The sequence below is a fragment of the Papio anubis genome, chromosome 9 (assembly GCF_008728515.1).
Source record: "Papio anubis isolate 15944 chromosome 9, Panubis1.0, whole genome shotgun sequence".
In the NCBI taxonomy this organism is placed as follows: Eukaryota; Metazoa; Chordata; class Mammalia; order Primates; family Cercopithecidae; genus Papio; species Papio anubis.
In genome coordinates this window covers 98,273,130-98,289,928 of record NC_044984.1, presented here as the reverse complement: position 1 = coordinate 98,289,928, position 16,799 = coordinate 98,273,130, and the positions used below count along the sequence as shown (strand labels likewise).

General features: G+C 42.3%; 1 protein-coding gene across 1 annotated transcript in view; it reads left to right on the top strand.

The window, feature by feature from the left end:
• LOC101015751 (putative tetratricopeptide repeat protein 41) overlaps window positions 1–16,799 on the top strand; it is an 85,729-nt gene that overhangs the window by 8,389 nt on the left and 60,541 nt on the right. Inside the window, exons 2-4 of the mRNA XM_031650181.1 lie at window positions 3,674–4,679; window positions 8,270–8,450; window positions 13,341–13,485. Coding sequence (XP_031506041.1) covers window positions 3,860–4,679; window positions 8,270–8,450; window positions 13,341–13,485 — 1,146 coding nt within the window. The 5' untranslated portion in view covers window positions 3,674–3,859. The remainder of the gene's footprint in view (window positions 1–3,673; window positions 4,680–8,269; window positions 8,451–13,340; window positions 13,486–16,799) is intronic.

The following is a 16,799-nucleotide window of genomic DNA, read 5'->3' as shown; positions in this document are numbered from 1 at the left end:
CAGTGGATTTAAGAAACTGACTGTAAGGACTTGAATCCAGGGAATTGGTCTGAGCTTGGACGTTCAATCTCTATACTATGCTGTCTCCCATATTTAGCAGTGTTCTATTCACATTGCTATTATTATGGTCTATAACTACTTTTTTTCTTTTTTCACTTTAACATTTTCCTCTTGCTATGTAGTTCCTGGATTTTTAAAAATAATCAACTTTATTTTGATGTAATTTACATTACATAAAATGCACCCATTTAAAGTGTTCAACTGATAAACTTTGATGAATATCTACACCTGTGTAACCACCACTATAATTAGGATATAGAACATTTCCATCATTCCAAAGAGTTTCCTTGTGCTCCTTTCCATTTGTAGTATTTCCTCCCCAAACCTTCTCCAGCTAACAAATGAGCTGCCTTCTGTCATTCTAATTTTTTTTACTTTCTCTTTGACCTATGAATTATTTTTATATTCATTATTATGTAATGTAATGTCACTCTCTATTCCTAGTAGTAGTCCTTATTCTGCAGTCTGCTTTTTTCTGAATAATAATATAGGCCCTCTAGTTTACTTTTAAATAGTGTTTGCATGGTATATCTTTTTCCAACCTTTTACTTTTATTTTGTCTATCTCTTTATATTTAGAGTAGATTTATTCTAGGCAGCATGTAGTGGGGTGTTGCTTTTTAAATCTTATCTGCTAATCTCTCCCTTTAAGGGAGGGATTTACATCTAGTTTAATTATTGATGTTATGGGATTTCAATCTGCCATCTTGCTATTTGTTTTCTATTTGTTCCATCTGGTTATTTTTCTCTTTCTTGGCATTCTTTTGCACTAATTCCAATTGAGCTCTCCTATTGGCGTATTAGTTATGTTTCTTCTTAAAATTTGAATTAGTTGCTCCAGGGTTTACAGTGTGTACCCCCCTTTTTTTTCCCCCTGAGACGGAGTCTTGGTCTGCCACCCAGGCTGGAGTGCAGTGGTGCCATCATGGGTCACTGAAAACTCTGCCTCCTGGGTTCAAGCAGTTCTCCTGCCTCAGCCTCCTGAGTAGCTGGGATTACAGGTGTGCACCACCACACCCAGCTAATTTTTGTATTTTTAGTAGAGACGGGGTTTCACCATGTTGGCCAGGCTTGTCTCGAACTTCTGACCTTGTGATCCACCTGCCTCGACCTCCCAAAGTGCTGGAATTACAGGCATGAGCTACTGCACCTAGCTTCTGAAGAACTTCTTTTAACATTTCTTATTGCACAGGCCTTCTGGAAGTCAATTTACTCAGTTTTGTTTGTCTGAAAAAGTCTTCAGTTTTCCTTCATTTTTATAGACATTTCACCTGATATATAATTCTGGGTTGACTATTTTTTTTATCCCAGTTGGTACTTTAAAGAATTCACTTGGCTAGGTGCAGTGGCTCACACCTATAATCTCAACACTTTGGAGACTGAGGTGGGAGGATTGCTTGAAGCCAAGAGTTTGAGACTAGCCTGGGCAACAAAGTGAGACCCTGTCACTAAAAAAAAAAAAAAAAAAAAAATTACAAAACAAAGAATTCACTCAATTATCTTTGTTTATCTGTGTGATGTGTCTAGGTGTTTTATTATTTTTTTCTTTTTATCTTTTTTTTGTATTTATACTGCTTGGGTTTATCTGACTTTCTTGGATTTGTGGTTTTATATCTTTCATTATTTTTGAACATTCAAGCCTTTCCCTTCCTCGCCTAACTATGTCTTCTGCCTCATTACCTCTTTTCTCCTTCCAGTACTTCAGTTATATCTATTTGGAGTAGATGAAGTTGTTCCCATAGTTCTTGGGTGTTTGGTGTTTCTTTTCCTCTCTCCTTGTTTTCCTCTTTGCGTTTTAGTTTGGATTTCTGTTGTCCCATCTTCACGTTTTCTGATTCTTTCTTCTGCTGTGTTAAGTTTTCTAGAAAGCCTGATGAAGGAATTCATCTCTGATACCATGTTTTTTCTTTCGAATGTTTTCATTTGAGTCTTTCTCATAGTTTTCATCTCTTTGCTGAAACTTTACATCTATTTACACATGTTTTACATATTTTCCACTAGTTTTTTTTTTTTTTTTTAAATGGAGTTTTGCTCTTATTGCCCAGGCTGGAGTGCGATGGTGCGATCTTGGCTCACTGCAGCTTCCACTTCCTGGGTTCATGTGATTCTCCTGCCTCAACCTCCCTAGTAGCTGGGATTACAGGCATGTGCCACCTCACCCAGCTAATTTTGTATTTTTAGTAGAGACGGGTTTCACCATGTTGGCCAGGCTGGTCTCAGACTCCTGGGATTATAGGTGTAAGCCACCACGCCCGGCCCTCCACTAGCTTTTTTTAACCTATTATTCATAGCTATTTAAAATTTATCTGAAGTTTCCATTATTTGACACATCTCTGAGTGTGGTTCTGTTTATATATCTATTGATAAAGGATTGGTAGTGAGTAAAGTAGGAATGACTTTTGTCACAGGGGAATAGGAGAAGGTAGAATCTGCAAGGGCCAGTAATCTATCTTGAGCCTTCTACATGGCTGGTGAGGTGTCTATTGATAAAACTCCCCTAGTGTCTATTCTGCCATCTTTCAGAATTTTTTTTTTTTGTAAAATAGTGTGAGATTGTGGTTTAAATTACTCTTTTCTAAATTGCCACCTATTTATTACAGTATTGCTTATTGCATAGGTGTTTCCCACCCACCAATTTTATAGTGTCTGCATGACCTAGGGTCTTATCTTTATACTATGGTGGCATCATACTGTATGTGTTCTGGAGTAAGACTGACCCACGTTTAGATCCTGGCTCTCCACTTCCTAGCTAACTGACTTTGGATGTCCTGTTTATCCTGTCTGCACTTGTGTTTCTTCATTCATAAAGTAGAGTGGTAATCCTGGCTATCATAGGATTGTCAGAGCAATACCATGCAAAGGGTTAACACTTTTTAAAAAGGTACTGCATTGTTATATTGTTGTCAGGTGATCCTGATGAAAAATTGCTCCATAATGTGATATGTTTTTCCACAACTGAGAGCAATAAACATAACCAAAGAAGAGCAATATTTGGCATGGAAAAGAGTTGTATCAAGAAAAACCTCATACAACTAGGTTGTTACCAATTTTTTTTTTTTCTGAGCTCTTGCAAGCATAGCTATGACATTGTTGGAGGGTGTATGTTTTTCCATTAGCTCAGTGGAATTTAATTCATGGAGATGAGTGGAATGTTGTATGAGCCTGCGCAATATAAGACTAAGAAAATTCCCTGAACTTTCCCAGGTTTTTAGATCCAGACTTCCTTGCCTCTCAGCTGCCAGCTGCTTTCAGTCCAGGGCCTTTGTTCCTCCTGTCCTAACTTCATCTTCAGACCTGCTTTCATTCTTGCTTCTGGTCACAGTCATAGGTCTTCCTTGGCTTGTTCTGCTCTTAAAGACATTGAGCTCCTTTTCTGGGTTTGTTTTCTATTTCACACTATCAGCAAGTGCCCTTGTATAACTTCCAAATTCATAGGGGACCGAAGTAGCAGCTGGCCGCAGGGACACTGAGAAGGTAGACTGGGAGGCTGGGGGAAAAAGGGGGAGGCCTCTGGCCTGTGCCCACTTGCCTTCTGGTTCAGCAAAAGCTTTGGAAATACAGGGGAGACGTGCACTGCCTGTAATCCTAAAATGAATGTTTTTTTTCTTTTTCAGTCCTAACTTAAACTGGATTGTTTTTCAACTCTGATCTGTCCCTTGGTTGGCATCTCTCACCTTCCAATACTGATAAGAAACAATTTTCAAGAAAGATTTCCACCTGTTCATAGCAAACATAATTGGGAAGAAGATTAGAAGCAGTGGGGGTTGGTGGCTGTGCTAGGATGAAAATTGTGATATTTTATGCATAGTGTTGTCCCCAAGCAAAGAGAAATGAGCCAGAAGACAAATGAGAATGTACAAAGGTATACCCAATTCCTTCAAAAGCCCCAGAAACCCATTCAGCCTTACATCTGCTCGACTCTGAATGATTTTCAAGAAGAGAGAGACTTTTTGGCAAACAACATCTTCCCTCAGCTTAATGAACTCTGCAATTCCCGGGGCACATATTTCAAAGCCGTGGACCTGAGTTGGTCAGAATTAAAGGCCCCAAAATCCTTACCCACCCACCTGTTTAGACAGTATTCTTGTCTTCGGTCCCAACATCTGAAGCTCTGCCTTGACTATGTGAACAGCTGCTTTCCCTTTTTCATCTGCATGCTGGGTCAGACGTATGGAGACTTCCTCCCCGACTACTCACATTTCATGACCTCCAAAGTGACTCGCTTGTCAAGCTTATCCAAAGTAGAACAGAATCTCTATGTTGCTGCAAAAAACGGTTATCCTTGGGTTCTGGAGAACCCCAACTGCAGTCTGACGGAGTTTGAGATAATCCAAGCAGCATTTCTGAATGAATCTCAATTTCAGTATTTTTACTTTAGGACTGGAACCACACTGCTGAAGGCTTCAGATGATGAGGAAAAGGGAGAGAGTCTGCCCTCGAGTTCTTCAACGAACGAAGAGGAAAAATTGAGGATTGGAAAGCTTAAGGCCAAGATTATTAGTAAAGGGCTCCCTGTGAGATTTTATAGTGGTCTCCACGAGTTGGGTGAGCTGGTTTTCAAGGACTGGTCAGTTGTGATAGAAAAACTTCACCCAGCCACTTTAATGATTGAAAATATAGGTTAGTAAATATAGAGATAACTAAGTCCATTATCAACATAAAGGTAATGTTTTTATAGGTCTTCCTTGTGAAAGGAATTTTTAAATGATTGCAAATATTTCTTAAGCATTTAAAAATTATTATTGTGTTCTTGTGACGTATATTTCTCCACTTTGAAGATTTTTGCAGCTGAAAATAAGAGCAAGTAATGAGTCAGTCATGGAAGATTGTTTAGGGGGTCAAGGAGCTCAGAGAATACCCAAAGTATCTGGCATTTAACAAGTGACTCTAGAGCAGTGGTTCTCAACCAGGGCCGATTTTGCTCCCTCAAGGGACATTTGGCCATGTCTGAAAACACTTTCGGTTGTCACAATTGGGGGAGAGGTACTAGCATCTAACGGGGAGAGGCCAGCGATACTGACAAGCATCCTATAGTGCACAGGACGGCCCCCATAACAAAGAATTACCCAAAATTCAGAAATACTGAGCTAAGAGGAAGAGAATCAACTTTTATTAATTTTCTGGTGCTTTGGTTATGTTATTACATTTAATCTTCAAGGTTTAACCCTGCAAGGTAGGTGTTATATTATAATTCTGATTCTACTGATGAGCAAATGAAAGCTGCTGTGTAGCAGTGAAATGACTTACCAATGTCACATAACTAGTGAGGGACCAATCCAAGATTTGAACTCAGGTCCCTCTGACTCTAAAATCTATGCCTGCTCTTTTTCACCTCTTTTATTAGAATGTGACTCATGGATTGGCAGCCTCAGCATCACCTAATAGCTTGTTAGAAAGGTAGAATCTTGAGCTCCATTCCAGGTCAACTGAATTAAAATTTGCAGTTTAACAAGATGACTAGGAGCTTCACGTGTACATTAAAGTTTGAGAAGCATTGCCTGACATTATATTGCCTCTGAATGAAATGATTACCATTATTTTTGGAAATAGTGTCCTGTGGACATGTACCAGATTAAAAAGGGAAAAGTCTGTCACCTAGACACACTTCAGGAGGGATCTGTGATGATTATATGAAAAACAGGCTATATGAAAATTATGTGAAATTGAATGAAAAATAGAATGTTTATATGCCTATGTGTGTCCTGGGGGTAGGCAGATGGCCTGTATCTTTGATTAGATTCTCAAAAGGCTTTAATGACCCCAAAAGATTATGATTTACTGATGAAAGGGCCCAATTAACATGGGGATGGAAAATGGTGGCAGATGGTACATTCTCAAATGCTTTCAGGGACCAGGCACACAATAGTCCTTGTAATGTGATAGGGAGCAGATGGATCTGTACTGAACAGGAGAGTCATTTGAATTCAGTGTGGGTGGTGGTGGTGAAGACAAACCTCTGCAGGCTACACAAAACTGCCTGGAAGCCAAATCACCTGGACCCTGGAAAAAGAACATTGTATCAGTCCCAACTCTTTTGATTGCAAGTGACTCAAACTGATTTTAACAAAGAGGGAATTTATTAGCTTATATAACTAAAAAGCCCAGGATTAAGTCTGATTCAGCTCAGGCTTCATTCAGTTGCTCAAATGATGGTACCAGACCCTCGTCTCTGACTGCTTCTCAACCTGGCCCTGCTGTCCTGATGTTAGCTCAGCTCCTTGGCTTCTCTATCATGAAGGAAGAGGAAGATGGGCCATAGCAGCTCCAGGTTCAAGTCCAGCAGAAATGGCTCAAAGTCCTAGCATTCCTAACATTGAGTCTTTCTGGCCCTGGTTAGCCCGACTTGGGCCATATACTTGCATTTGATTCAGTCACTGGGTACCAAGGGAATGTGATGCTCTGATTGGCTAATCCTGGGTCACAAGCCACCTCTGGAGCTGGAAGTGGAGTTAGCTTCCTTGGACTAATGTGAACTGGGAGTTGGGATGGGTGGATCCCCTATGATAATCTAGGGCTGTTACTGAAACTAGGGTAGGGTGGTTGGATGTTGAGCAGCTAAAAAGAACCCATATATTTATGACAGGCTTGGGGTTTTAGAATCTGACAGACAGGTCATTGGATCTTGTATTTTTCCGCTCCTAGCTATGTGACCTTGAGTGCATTACGTAGTATTGGTAAACCATAGTTTTTTCTTCTGTAAAATGGTTAACATTAACCACTTTGAGAGTAATTATGTAAACTGGTAAAAACAGCACCGGACACATATCAGGCACAGAGTTAATAACTAGTGAGAATGAATAACAACAAATGGGTTAAATAAGAATATATACATTTGGTTAAAGTCAGAAATGTGGTTAATATTAATATTCTTTTACTAATCTCAACCTAAACTGCATCTATTGATTAATATTCACTAATGTGTTTAAGAATATAGCCTTTCTGTGTTTTGGAGTTAAGGTCATATTATTTCTCCATAGTATTCTCCTTAGTCTTTGATTTTGGATATTACTGAAAGGTTAGCTTGTTTTAGACGTATTCTTGAATGTATATATGTGTTCTAAATGTCTGAATTAGAAGGCATGGAATGGATGGATTATTTTAAAAATAATCCTTCCTTCCTTTAGAAGGAAGTCTTGAATTCTTTATCTTTTGGATCTTCAATGCTCTTTAATCACCTAGGTAGCTCCAAAATCTCATAGTCCACAGTTAGGGTAGTGATAGGCCATTTGGGCAGCTGGTAGTTATTGTAAGACAATGTAGAACTATTAGTTTACACTCTTGACCCTGAAGATCCCTGAGACTATTGGATGAGGCTCAGGGTTAGTGCAAGAGGACTGTTAGACTGTGAGGTCATCCAAATTCTGTCTAAGATCTTGAAACTTGAAGCTAACCTTGGACAGCCTGTGGATCCTCTCGGTCTATTCTGGTCCTGTCTGAGCCGTGGGGCAGCCCTGTTAACTATGAAGGTACAATGTGAGTGTTTTGGGAACTTATCAGACTAAACTATTTGGTGTTCCTTTTCCTGCATGTGTTGATAACAGCCTTTACTCCTAAAACAAACAAACAAACAAACATAGGGAATATGGGTGTCTCCAGAGATAGGAGGGCATTTTGGGAGCCCAGAACACCCTGACTTTTATTAGGCAATGAATTTAGAATTGCAGTAAATTAAAACTGGAAGAAACTTCAGAAATTGTCCATTGTCTGGCCCCTCCCCCTTATTTTACCAGAGAGTTTAAAAAACTTGCCCAATGGCAGAGCTGCAGCTGTACCCATGGTTGTTATCCTTATTAGGGCATTTGTCCTAAAAATATACCCTACTCCCTCAACCTCTGTCATAGATAGACACACATACATACCTCACAAGACTGAATTAGATAACTTCCTACTTAGCTAACAGTTTGAAAAAATGACCTGCATTATATAGCAAGCCTAATTTTTTTGCCCTTGTCATTCTGAGGTCATGAAATAACTTGGAATCCTAAGTAGGATTCTGTGTAGAAATAGCAGAAGAAAGGTTCAATTATTTTCCTGTAGTTTTCTTTCATTAGTGTATTGAATGGGCTGTGAAATATGGAATATTTCACAAATAGAAAGAAGGTGATATAGATACAGAAAGATGCCTTCCTGGGCATTTGTAATAACACGTGGAATCGAAAATGTTAAACTACAAATCCAAGTTATTAAAACTTATCTTTTTTACTATCAAGACTACAAGCACAGCTTTGAACGTTTCTATCACGAAGAGTTTACTGAGAAGTGCAAGCAGATGTTTGTTATTTCCAAGGAGTCAGACAGGACCTTTGAAATCCTGGAAAAATTTGCCTTAAAGGATGTGGAACTTGATTTTAACAATGTGGCAGCAGGTTCCAGTTTAGATTCTGTCCCTAGGTAAGATGTTAAGAGATCCCAAGCTCAGGCAGAACAGCCTGACTCTGGTAAATGCAATCCCCCAAACTTGGAATGCCTTTTCTAACTTTCCCCATTCTATGCTCATCCCTTCGAGCAAGAGAGACCCCCTGAAAGCCACCCCAGGGTTAGAATTTTCTTATCAGATATCACTCTGCACTTGCAAAGCTTTTCTGGTATTTCACAGTTTCCTTCAGTGTCCTCAAGAAGATTAGACACTTCCAGAGTGTAGGAACCACCTTCTTTTTTCTCCCATACAACAAAGGTGGTCTAAGTAATTTTTGAGAATGGTGCAGTGACTTTAAAGAGAAGAAACTAGGCCAGGCGCGGTGGCTCATGCCTGTAATCCCAGCACTTTGGGAGGACGAGGCAGGCGGATCACGAATTCAGGAGATTGAGACCATCCTGGCTAATACGATGAAACCCCGTCTCTACTAAAAATTAGCCGGGCGTGGTGGCGGGCACCTGTAGTCCCAGCTACTCAGGAGGCTGAGGTGGGAGAATGGTGTGAACCCGGGAGGCGGAGCTTGCAGTGAGCCGAGAGTGCACCACTGCACTCCAGCCTGGGCAACAGAGCGAGACTCCATCTCAAAAAAAAAAAAAAAAAAAAAGAGAGAGAGAGAGAGAAGAAATGAGGAAATATGAATAATGCATCTGCATAGTATTGTGTAATTTATAAAGAGCTTCCACATATGTCATCAGCTCATTATTACATTCAGATATTCAGCTAGCACTTATGAAAATGATATGAACCATATTATTGTTTGTGTTTGTGTGTAAAGAATCAGGTTATCTTGAGCTGGGCATGGTGGTGTATGCCTGTAATCCCAGCTAATCAGGAGGCTGAGGCGGAAGGATCCCTTGAGCCCAGGAGTTTGAGCCCAGCCTGGGTAACATAATGGGACTCCATCTCTAAACAGAAAAACAGGTTATCTTACTCAACATACACACTCCTTCATTGTTTTATCCAGTATCCTCTACAATAAAACCTCCATATCTTTCTCACCTTGGGTAGTGAAATACCGTGTTCACCATCCACAGGCATTAGGAAGCTGAGGCCAGCAGTGAGAGAGCTGGGGTTATCTGTGGTATCCCTCCCAGTCTCATCCTTGGAAGTGGGTAGGTTCTTAGAATAGCTTTATTTCTTACATTCTCATTTTCCAGCTCTCACCTTGCATCTCGTGTGTCCTGTGAGAGATTTGTGCTTTGAAATAAAACTGCAGTGCTGGGATGGCCAAGGGCTATTCTTCACCGTTGCTGCCCCAGGTTCAGAACCTACTGGTTTAGTTCACTCAGGGACAGGGCTACCAACACTTTTGTGGTTCTGGGAACCCATGCCAAGAGGAAGACAATTTATTCAGTTGATACAACATGGTGCTCGGTCAGTATTTTCAGACCACAGGAGAAACATGTAGGTCATGTGTTAAGAATGTTAGGTTTAAGTAGACAAATTCATAGGGACAGAAAGTTGATTATTGCCTGTTGGGGGAAGAGGGTAGTGAAAGAAGTGGAGAATGATTCTTAGTGGGTACAGAGTTTCTTTTTGGGGGTGCTGAAAATGTTCTGGAATTAGATAGCAGTGATGCTTGTACAACCTTGTGAATATATTGAAAACCACGGAAGGGTACACTTTAAAATGGTGAATTTTTTAGTATGTGAATTATTTCTCACTTAGGTTATAATTTTAAGTGTTTCAGAGTGGATGAGAAATGTAATAAATGTTATTACAATTAAACAACTCAAATTATTGTGCTCAGTAAAAATATAACAAATAAGCCCTTTTATAATTAGATACATGAAAACATTCAGGGCCTTGTTTGCTTTGCCATTTGGAAACAGTGCTCTGTACCTTACGTTCCTGAATAGCGTGTATAGGTCAACAGAAAAGGAAAGTTCTTTTCAGGTTTCAAAGCATTGTCTTAATAAACAACTATATAGATCAATAGAATACTTTTTTTTTTTTTGCTTATTTTGAAGGGAACCACAGATTGCTTTGCAAAATGAAATGTTCTTTTTGTTCTTGAGAATAAATTAAGACCCTACCCCTGATTATGTGGGTGTCTCATATTGCATTTTTCCTTCATTTATTTTACCTGCTAGATGCAAGAACTGTTCTAGACATGGGATGTGGCAGTGAACAGAAGAGACATAAATTTCTGCCTCCACAGAGCTTGCATTGTGGAGACAGGCATGATAACTATGTGAAATATGTAGTATTCATGAGATGCCTTCAAGTACTGTGGAGGAAAAGGAAACACTGGAAGGAATTAGGCCATCTGATAGGGTGAGGGAAGCCCTCATTGAGATGGTGACATTAGGGTAACTACCAGAAATAGGTGAGGGAGAAAGCTATGCTCAGATGTGTTGGAAGAGCATTCCAGACAGAAGGCATAGCGAAAGTGGAGGCCCTGAGGCTGGAGAAATAGCAAAGAAGCCAGGCGGCTGGAAGAAAGTGAGAGCTGTAGGGTTGGTGGTAGGGGATGAGGCTGGAGATGCAATGGATGGCGGGGAGGATGTGGATCTTGTTTGGTCTTACAGGTCTTTTGTAAGGAATTGGGCTTTTACTGTACTACTTTTGAGCGGAGCAATAACCTACTTACATGACTCTTTTTTTTTTTTTTTTTGAGACAGGGTCTTGCTCTGTCTCTCAGTCCAGAGTGCAGTGGCATAATCCTAGCTCACTGCAGCCTCAAACTCCTGGGCTCAAGGGACCCTCCCACCTCAGACTCCCCAGCAGCTGGGACTACAGGTGCATGCCACCATGCCTGGCTAAATTAAAAAAAAAATTTTTTTTAGAGACAAGTTATGTTGCCCAGTCTGCTCTCAAACTCCTGGGATCAAGCAATTCTTCTGTCTTGGCCTCCCAAAGTGCTGGGATGACAGGTATGAGCCACCATGCCTGGCCTCTATGACATATTTTGATGGACTCACACTGTTTGGTTGAGACTGAAAGAGAGCAAAGGTGGAACTAGGGCACAAAATCAAACCTGACCATTCAGATTTGCTGGTGAAATCATTTCAGCAACAAGGCATTGATTCCAAACTCATGTTAATGGAGATGGAATTATTATTTTATTATTTATTTATTTATTTATTTATTTTGAGACAGAGTCTCGCTGTGTCACCCAGGCTGGAGTGCAGTGGCGCCATCTTGGCTCACTGAAAGCTCTGCCTCCTGGGTTTACGCAATTCTCCTGCCTAGCCTCCCAAGTAGCTGGGACTACATGTGCCCGCCACCACGCCTGGCTAATTTTGTATTTTTAGTAGAGATGGGGTTTCACCATGTTAGCCAGGATAGTCTCGATCTCCTGACCTCGTGATCCGCCCGCCTCGGCCTCCCAAAGTGCTGGGATTACAGGCGTGAGCCACTGTGCCCAGCCACAGAGATAGAATTCTTATGAAGCAACTTCTAATGACACTATTTTAGGTTTTCTTTTTAAATGAATTTTCAGGCTGATTCTCTTCTTTACTGAAACTGAATGTCAGGTTTATTTATTTCATTCACTCACTGAACAAGTTATGGCCAGGTGTTGTGCAAGTCACTAAATATTCAACGGTGAATAAGGTGAGCCTGGAAACTGTCCTCCTTATGGAAATTACGTCAGTGAAAAGTCACTAGACACGTATTTATTGAATCATAACTGTGTAAGGCACAAGGCAAGAGTGAATTTCATGGACCTGACAATACTCTGCATATTCAGAAGCTTTTCAGTGAAAAAGCCACAAAACAAGTTGTGTTATGCTCCTGGCAGTTCAAAGAAATCATATTCATGCAGTATTACCAGAGAAGACTCTCAGTGAGTCACTAACAATGATAGTAATTTAGTTGATTTCTAATTTGGTAGTCATCAGGATTGATGGGAATTCTTGGCATATGAGTGCTTCCCTCCCTTCCCCTGCTGTCCTCTCCCCTCCTCTCCCTGCTCCCCTCCCCTTCCCTTCCTTCCCCTCCCCCTTCCTCCCTCCTTCCTTCCTTTCTCTTTCTTCTTTCTTCTTTCTTTCTTGCTTGCTTGCTTGCTTGCTTGCTTTCTGGCTTGCTTTCTTGCTTTTTCTTTCTCTCTTTCTTTCTTTTTCTTTCTCTTTCTTTTCCTTTCTTTCCTTTCTCCTTCCTTCCTTCCTTCCTTCTCTCCCTCCCTTCTTGTCTTCCTTTCTTCCTCCCTTCCAACAGAGTCTTGCTCTGTTGCCCAGGCTGGAATACAGTGGCATGATCTTGGCTCACTGCAACCTCCACCTCCCGGATTCAAGCAATTCTCCTGCCTCTGCCTCCCAAGTGGCTGGGATTACAGGCACACACCACCATACCCAGCTAATTTTTGTATTTTTAGTAGAGATGGGGTTTCACCATGTTGGCCAGGGTGGTCTTGAACTCCTGATTTCAAGTGATCTGCCCACCTCAGCCTCCCAAAGTGCCAGGATGACAGGCATGAGCTGCAGTGCTTCAATTTCTGATGCTTTTCAAATATGATGTTACACAAAGGACCAGCCTGGTGATGGTAGTGATAACCCAAGGGAGGAGGAGCAGGACAGATGCAAGGGCAGTGGACTAATGTGGTCGTTTCCCTCCCCAGGCCTTGGGACATTTATGTAACCCTGGTTCTTATCGGACAGACCTAGGATTTGTCTAGCTGGAAGGGCCTTCCAAGGTTGCTGTCTCTATTCTTCTAGTTTTACGTAGGACAAAGCTAAAGCCCAGAGGGTGAATGACTTCTTTGAAGCCAGCTGAGGCCAAAATTGATACTAGAACTTTATCTTTTAGAAGGAAAATGTATGCAGGAAAATTTTCTTTTCCTTCCTTCCTCTCTCTTTCGCTCCTTCCCTGCTTTCCTTCCTTGGTAAATATTCTTTACATTTTATTACCCTTTTATTTTTCAGAATAAATCCTATTCCAACTTACAAGTCTATTTTGCTCTTGTCTGGAGAACATGGTTGTGGGAAGTCCACTCTGATTGCCAACTGGGTTAATTACTTCAAAAAGAAACATCCGAGCATGTTGTTGATTCCCCTCATTTATGTGCCTGTGCTTCCTTTCTATCTGTTCCTTCACCATCCATTAAGTCCAGATACCATTCCATTCCAGGGTTTCCATTCCTTCATTTCTCCATATGCTATTGTTCCACTGTCCTGTCCCTCCCACCACCTCTTCCCTCCTTCCTTCCTACCTACCCCTCCTTCCTTCCTTCCCTTCCTTCCTTCCCTTCATATTCCTTCCTTCCTCCCTTCTTCCCTCCCTCCCTCCTTCCCTTCCTTCCTCCCTCCCTTCCCTCCTTCCTTCCTCCCTCCCTCCTTCCTTCCCCTTCCTTCCTTCCTTCCTTCCTTCCTTCCTTATTCCTTCCTTCCTCCCTTCTTCCCTCCCTCCCTCCTTCCTTCCTTCCTCCCTCCTTCCTCCTTCCTTCCTTCCTCCTCCCTCCTTCCTACCCTTTCCTTCCTTCCTTCCTTCCTTCCTTCCTTCCTTCCTTCCTTCCTCCCTCCTCCCTCCCTCCCTCTGTCCCCTCCCTCCCTTCCTTCTTTCTTTCTTTTCTTCTCTCCCTTTCTTCTTCCCTCTCTCCCTCCCTTCCTTCTCCCCTTCCTCCCTTCCTCCCTCTCCCTCCCTCCATTCCCTTTCTTCTTCCCTCTCTCCCTCCCTTCCTTCTCCCCTTCCTCCCTTCCTCCCTCTCCCTCCCTCCTTCTTCGCCCCCATCCCCCTCTTCCTCTCTCTTTTTTCTCTCTTTCACCAAACATTACTTGAGTGCCTTTCTGTGCCAGGGCACTATTCTAGGCAGTGGGGATACAACAGTGAACAAAATGGACACCAGTTTTTACCTCATGGAGTTTTTCATGTTATTAGGGGAGGGAAGAGGACAAATTAACTGTCACTAAATAAGAGACTGTTCAATAATGGTGAGTTCTATGAAGAAACCCAAAGCAGAGAAAGAGGTAGGCAGGATGTGTAGGAACTGTTAGGATTTTGACTAGGGTATTCTGGGGAGTGTCACTGAGGAAGGGACATTTAAATACATCACTGAAAGAGAGGAGGGAGGGAACCAAGTGGGTGTCTCGGGAACAGCACTGTTGGAGGAAGCAAGCGCCAGGCCATGGGTGGGACATGCCTCTCCACTACTGCTGCCCTACTCAATTAAATAACCATGTATTGAGCAGGTTCATTCTCTTATTTATTCACTCATGCATTACAGAATATTTATTGGTTGCCCGTTCTGTGCCAGACACTCTTCCCAGTTCTGGAAATAGAGAAGTAAGTCAGGCAAATAAGGTCATAGTCCCCATAGATATTACATCCTAGTTGACAAAGGCAGATAATAAATAAATAGGAAACATGTCAAATAATTATCCGTGCCATGCAGTGTGATGTGATAAGGTGCCAGGGTGGTTATTTGAGCCGTCAGGCACTATGTCGCTGTCTTACGGCAACTCTAGCTGCCATATCAACTGAATCCCATTTCAGTGGCTTCTCAAAGGGAAGCTTCTTTCTTACTTATATAACAGTGTGATATGGGGTCCCTAGTTAGGTAACAAGTCATTTTCCTCCATGTGGTGACTTGGAGACAGGTTTTCTTTCCATATTAAGGCTGTGTCATCCCCTGGGGCCTCAGAGCCCTCCACTTGTGTTAGGGGGAGGGGGAGAGAGGAAAAGCACACCTGTTCCTCAGAAGTCGCAGACTGGAAGGGACTCATAGCCACCTCCACACCCATTCTTTTGACAAGCACTTGGCCACTCTGGGCCCACAAGGCCACACGGGTAACTAAGCAGGGATAGAACACTAACCCTGCCCTGTGGAAGGGGGAGCATGGGCTTTTGTGGAACAGGTAGCCATTCTCTCTGCTACTTTCTCTGTGGAGATCTCATGAACACGAAGGTAGGCAGCCATGTGGAAACCAGGAGAAAGAACATTCCAGGTAAAGAAAGCAGCTCAGGTCATACAGCTCCTCAGCTGGAAAGCAAGTGGAATGACGTAGAAAGGGAAAGAGAGCCGGTGTGGCTGGGCGGCAATGGACTCCAGGAGGGGAAGGTAGGGCCACTTTGGGTTTTGCAGGCGATAACATTAGGTTTGGATTCCATTAAGTGCAGTGGGAGGCCAGTGGAGGGTTTTAAGCAGGGCAATGACATGATTCTATTGATATTTTTAAAAGACCAAAATCAATCTGATGTGTGGAAAATGGGTGTAATGGGACAAGCATGAGGCAGAGACCGGTGCTAGAGGCTACTGTAATAGTCCAAGCCAGAGTTGACAGTGGCTCAGAGAGGACAATAGCAGTGGAGGTGAAGGGTTTTGAGTGCATTGAGGATTTGCTGATGAATTGAATGTGTGGGTTGGAGGAAAGGGAGGAATTGAGAACTCCTAGCTTTTGGCTTTAGGAAGCTACATGGGTGGTGAAGGCTGTTGACTGAGATGGGCCAGCATTGGTGGGGCGGTGGAGGGGAGGCAGGTTTTGAGGGAAATGGAATTCTGCTTTGGGCACGTGATATTTAAGTTGCCAGGTGTGTGCCAACGCATAATCACAAACGTGTGGGACCTGTATTATGCCTGACTATGCTAGGAGCAGCTGGGGAGTCTGACCACCTGCGTTCAAACCTTGTCTCACTACTTATTAGCCGTGTGAACCTAGGCAAGTATTTTAACCCTCTGAGGCTCAGTTTTCCTATTTGTAAAATGTGAATAATAATAATTATTTTTAAAAGTGCCTGACAGATGGTTGACAAGATTAAGATAAAGTATGAAAGACCAAGGCACTTAGTAAGTATTGGCATGTAGTAAGCATTGATAAATCTTAGCTATTACTGTTGTTAGGCACCTGCTGTGTATTTCCATGTTTGTATGCATCTGACTTTGCTTGCTTTTGGGAATTCATCTCTTGTCATGCAGGGACACGTACCCATGTGTATGTGGGTGCCCAGGGTGAGTTTTGATGGACATATCTTATCTCTGTACAAGGGTACAGGGATTTGAGTTTCTTTCTGTGCGTGTGGTGGGTGTCTGTGAATAAACAGAGGGAAGAACACGTGTGCATGAGGTCTTTTTTTTTTTTTTTTTTTTTGAGACGGAGTCTCGCTCTGTCGCCCAGGCTGGAGTGCAGTGGCCGGATCTCAGCTCACTGCAAGCTCCGCCTCCCGGGTTTACGCCATTCTCCTGCCTCAGCCTCCCTAGTAGCTGGGACTACAGGCGCCCGCCACCTCGCCCGGCTAGTTTTTTGTATTTTTTAGTAGAGACGGGGTTTCACCGGGTTAGCCAGGATGGTCTTGATCTCCTGACCTCGTGATCCGCCCGTCTCGGCCTCCCAAAGTGCAAGGATTACAGGCTTGAGCCACCGCGCCCGGCCGTGCATGAGGTCTTTATA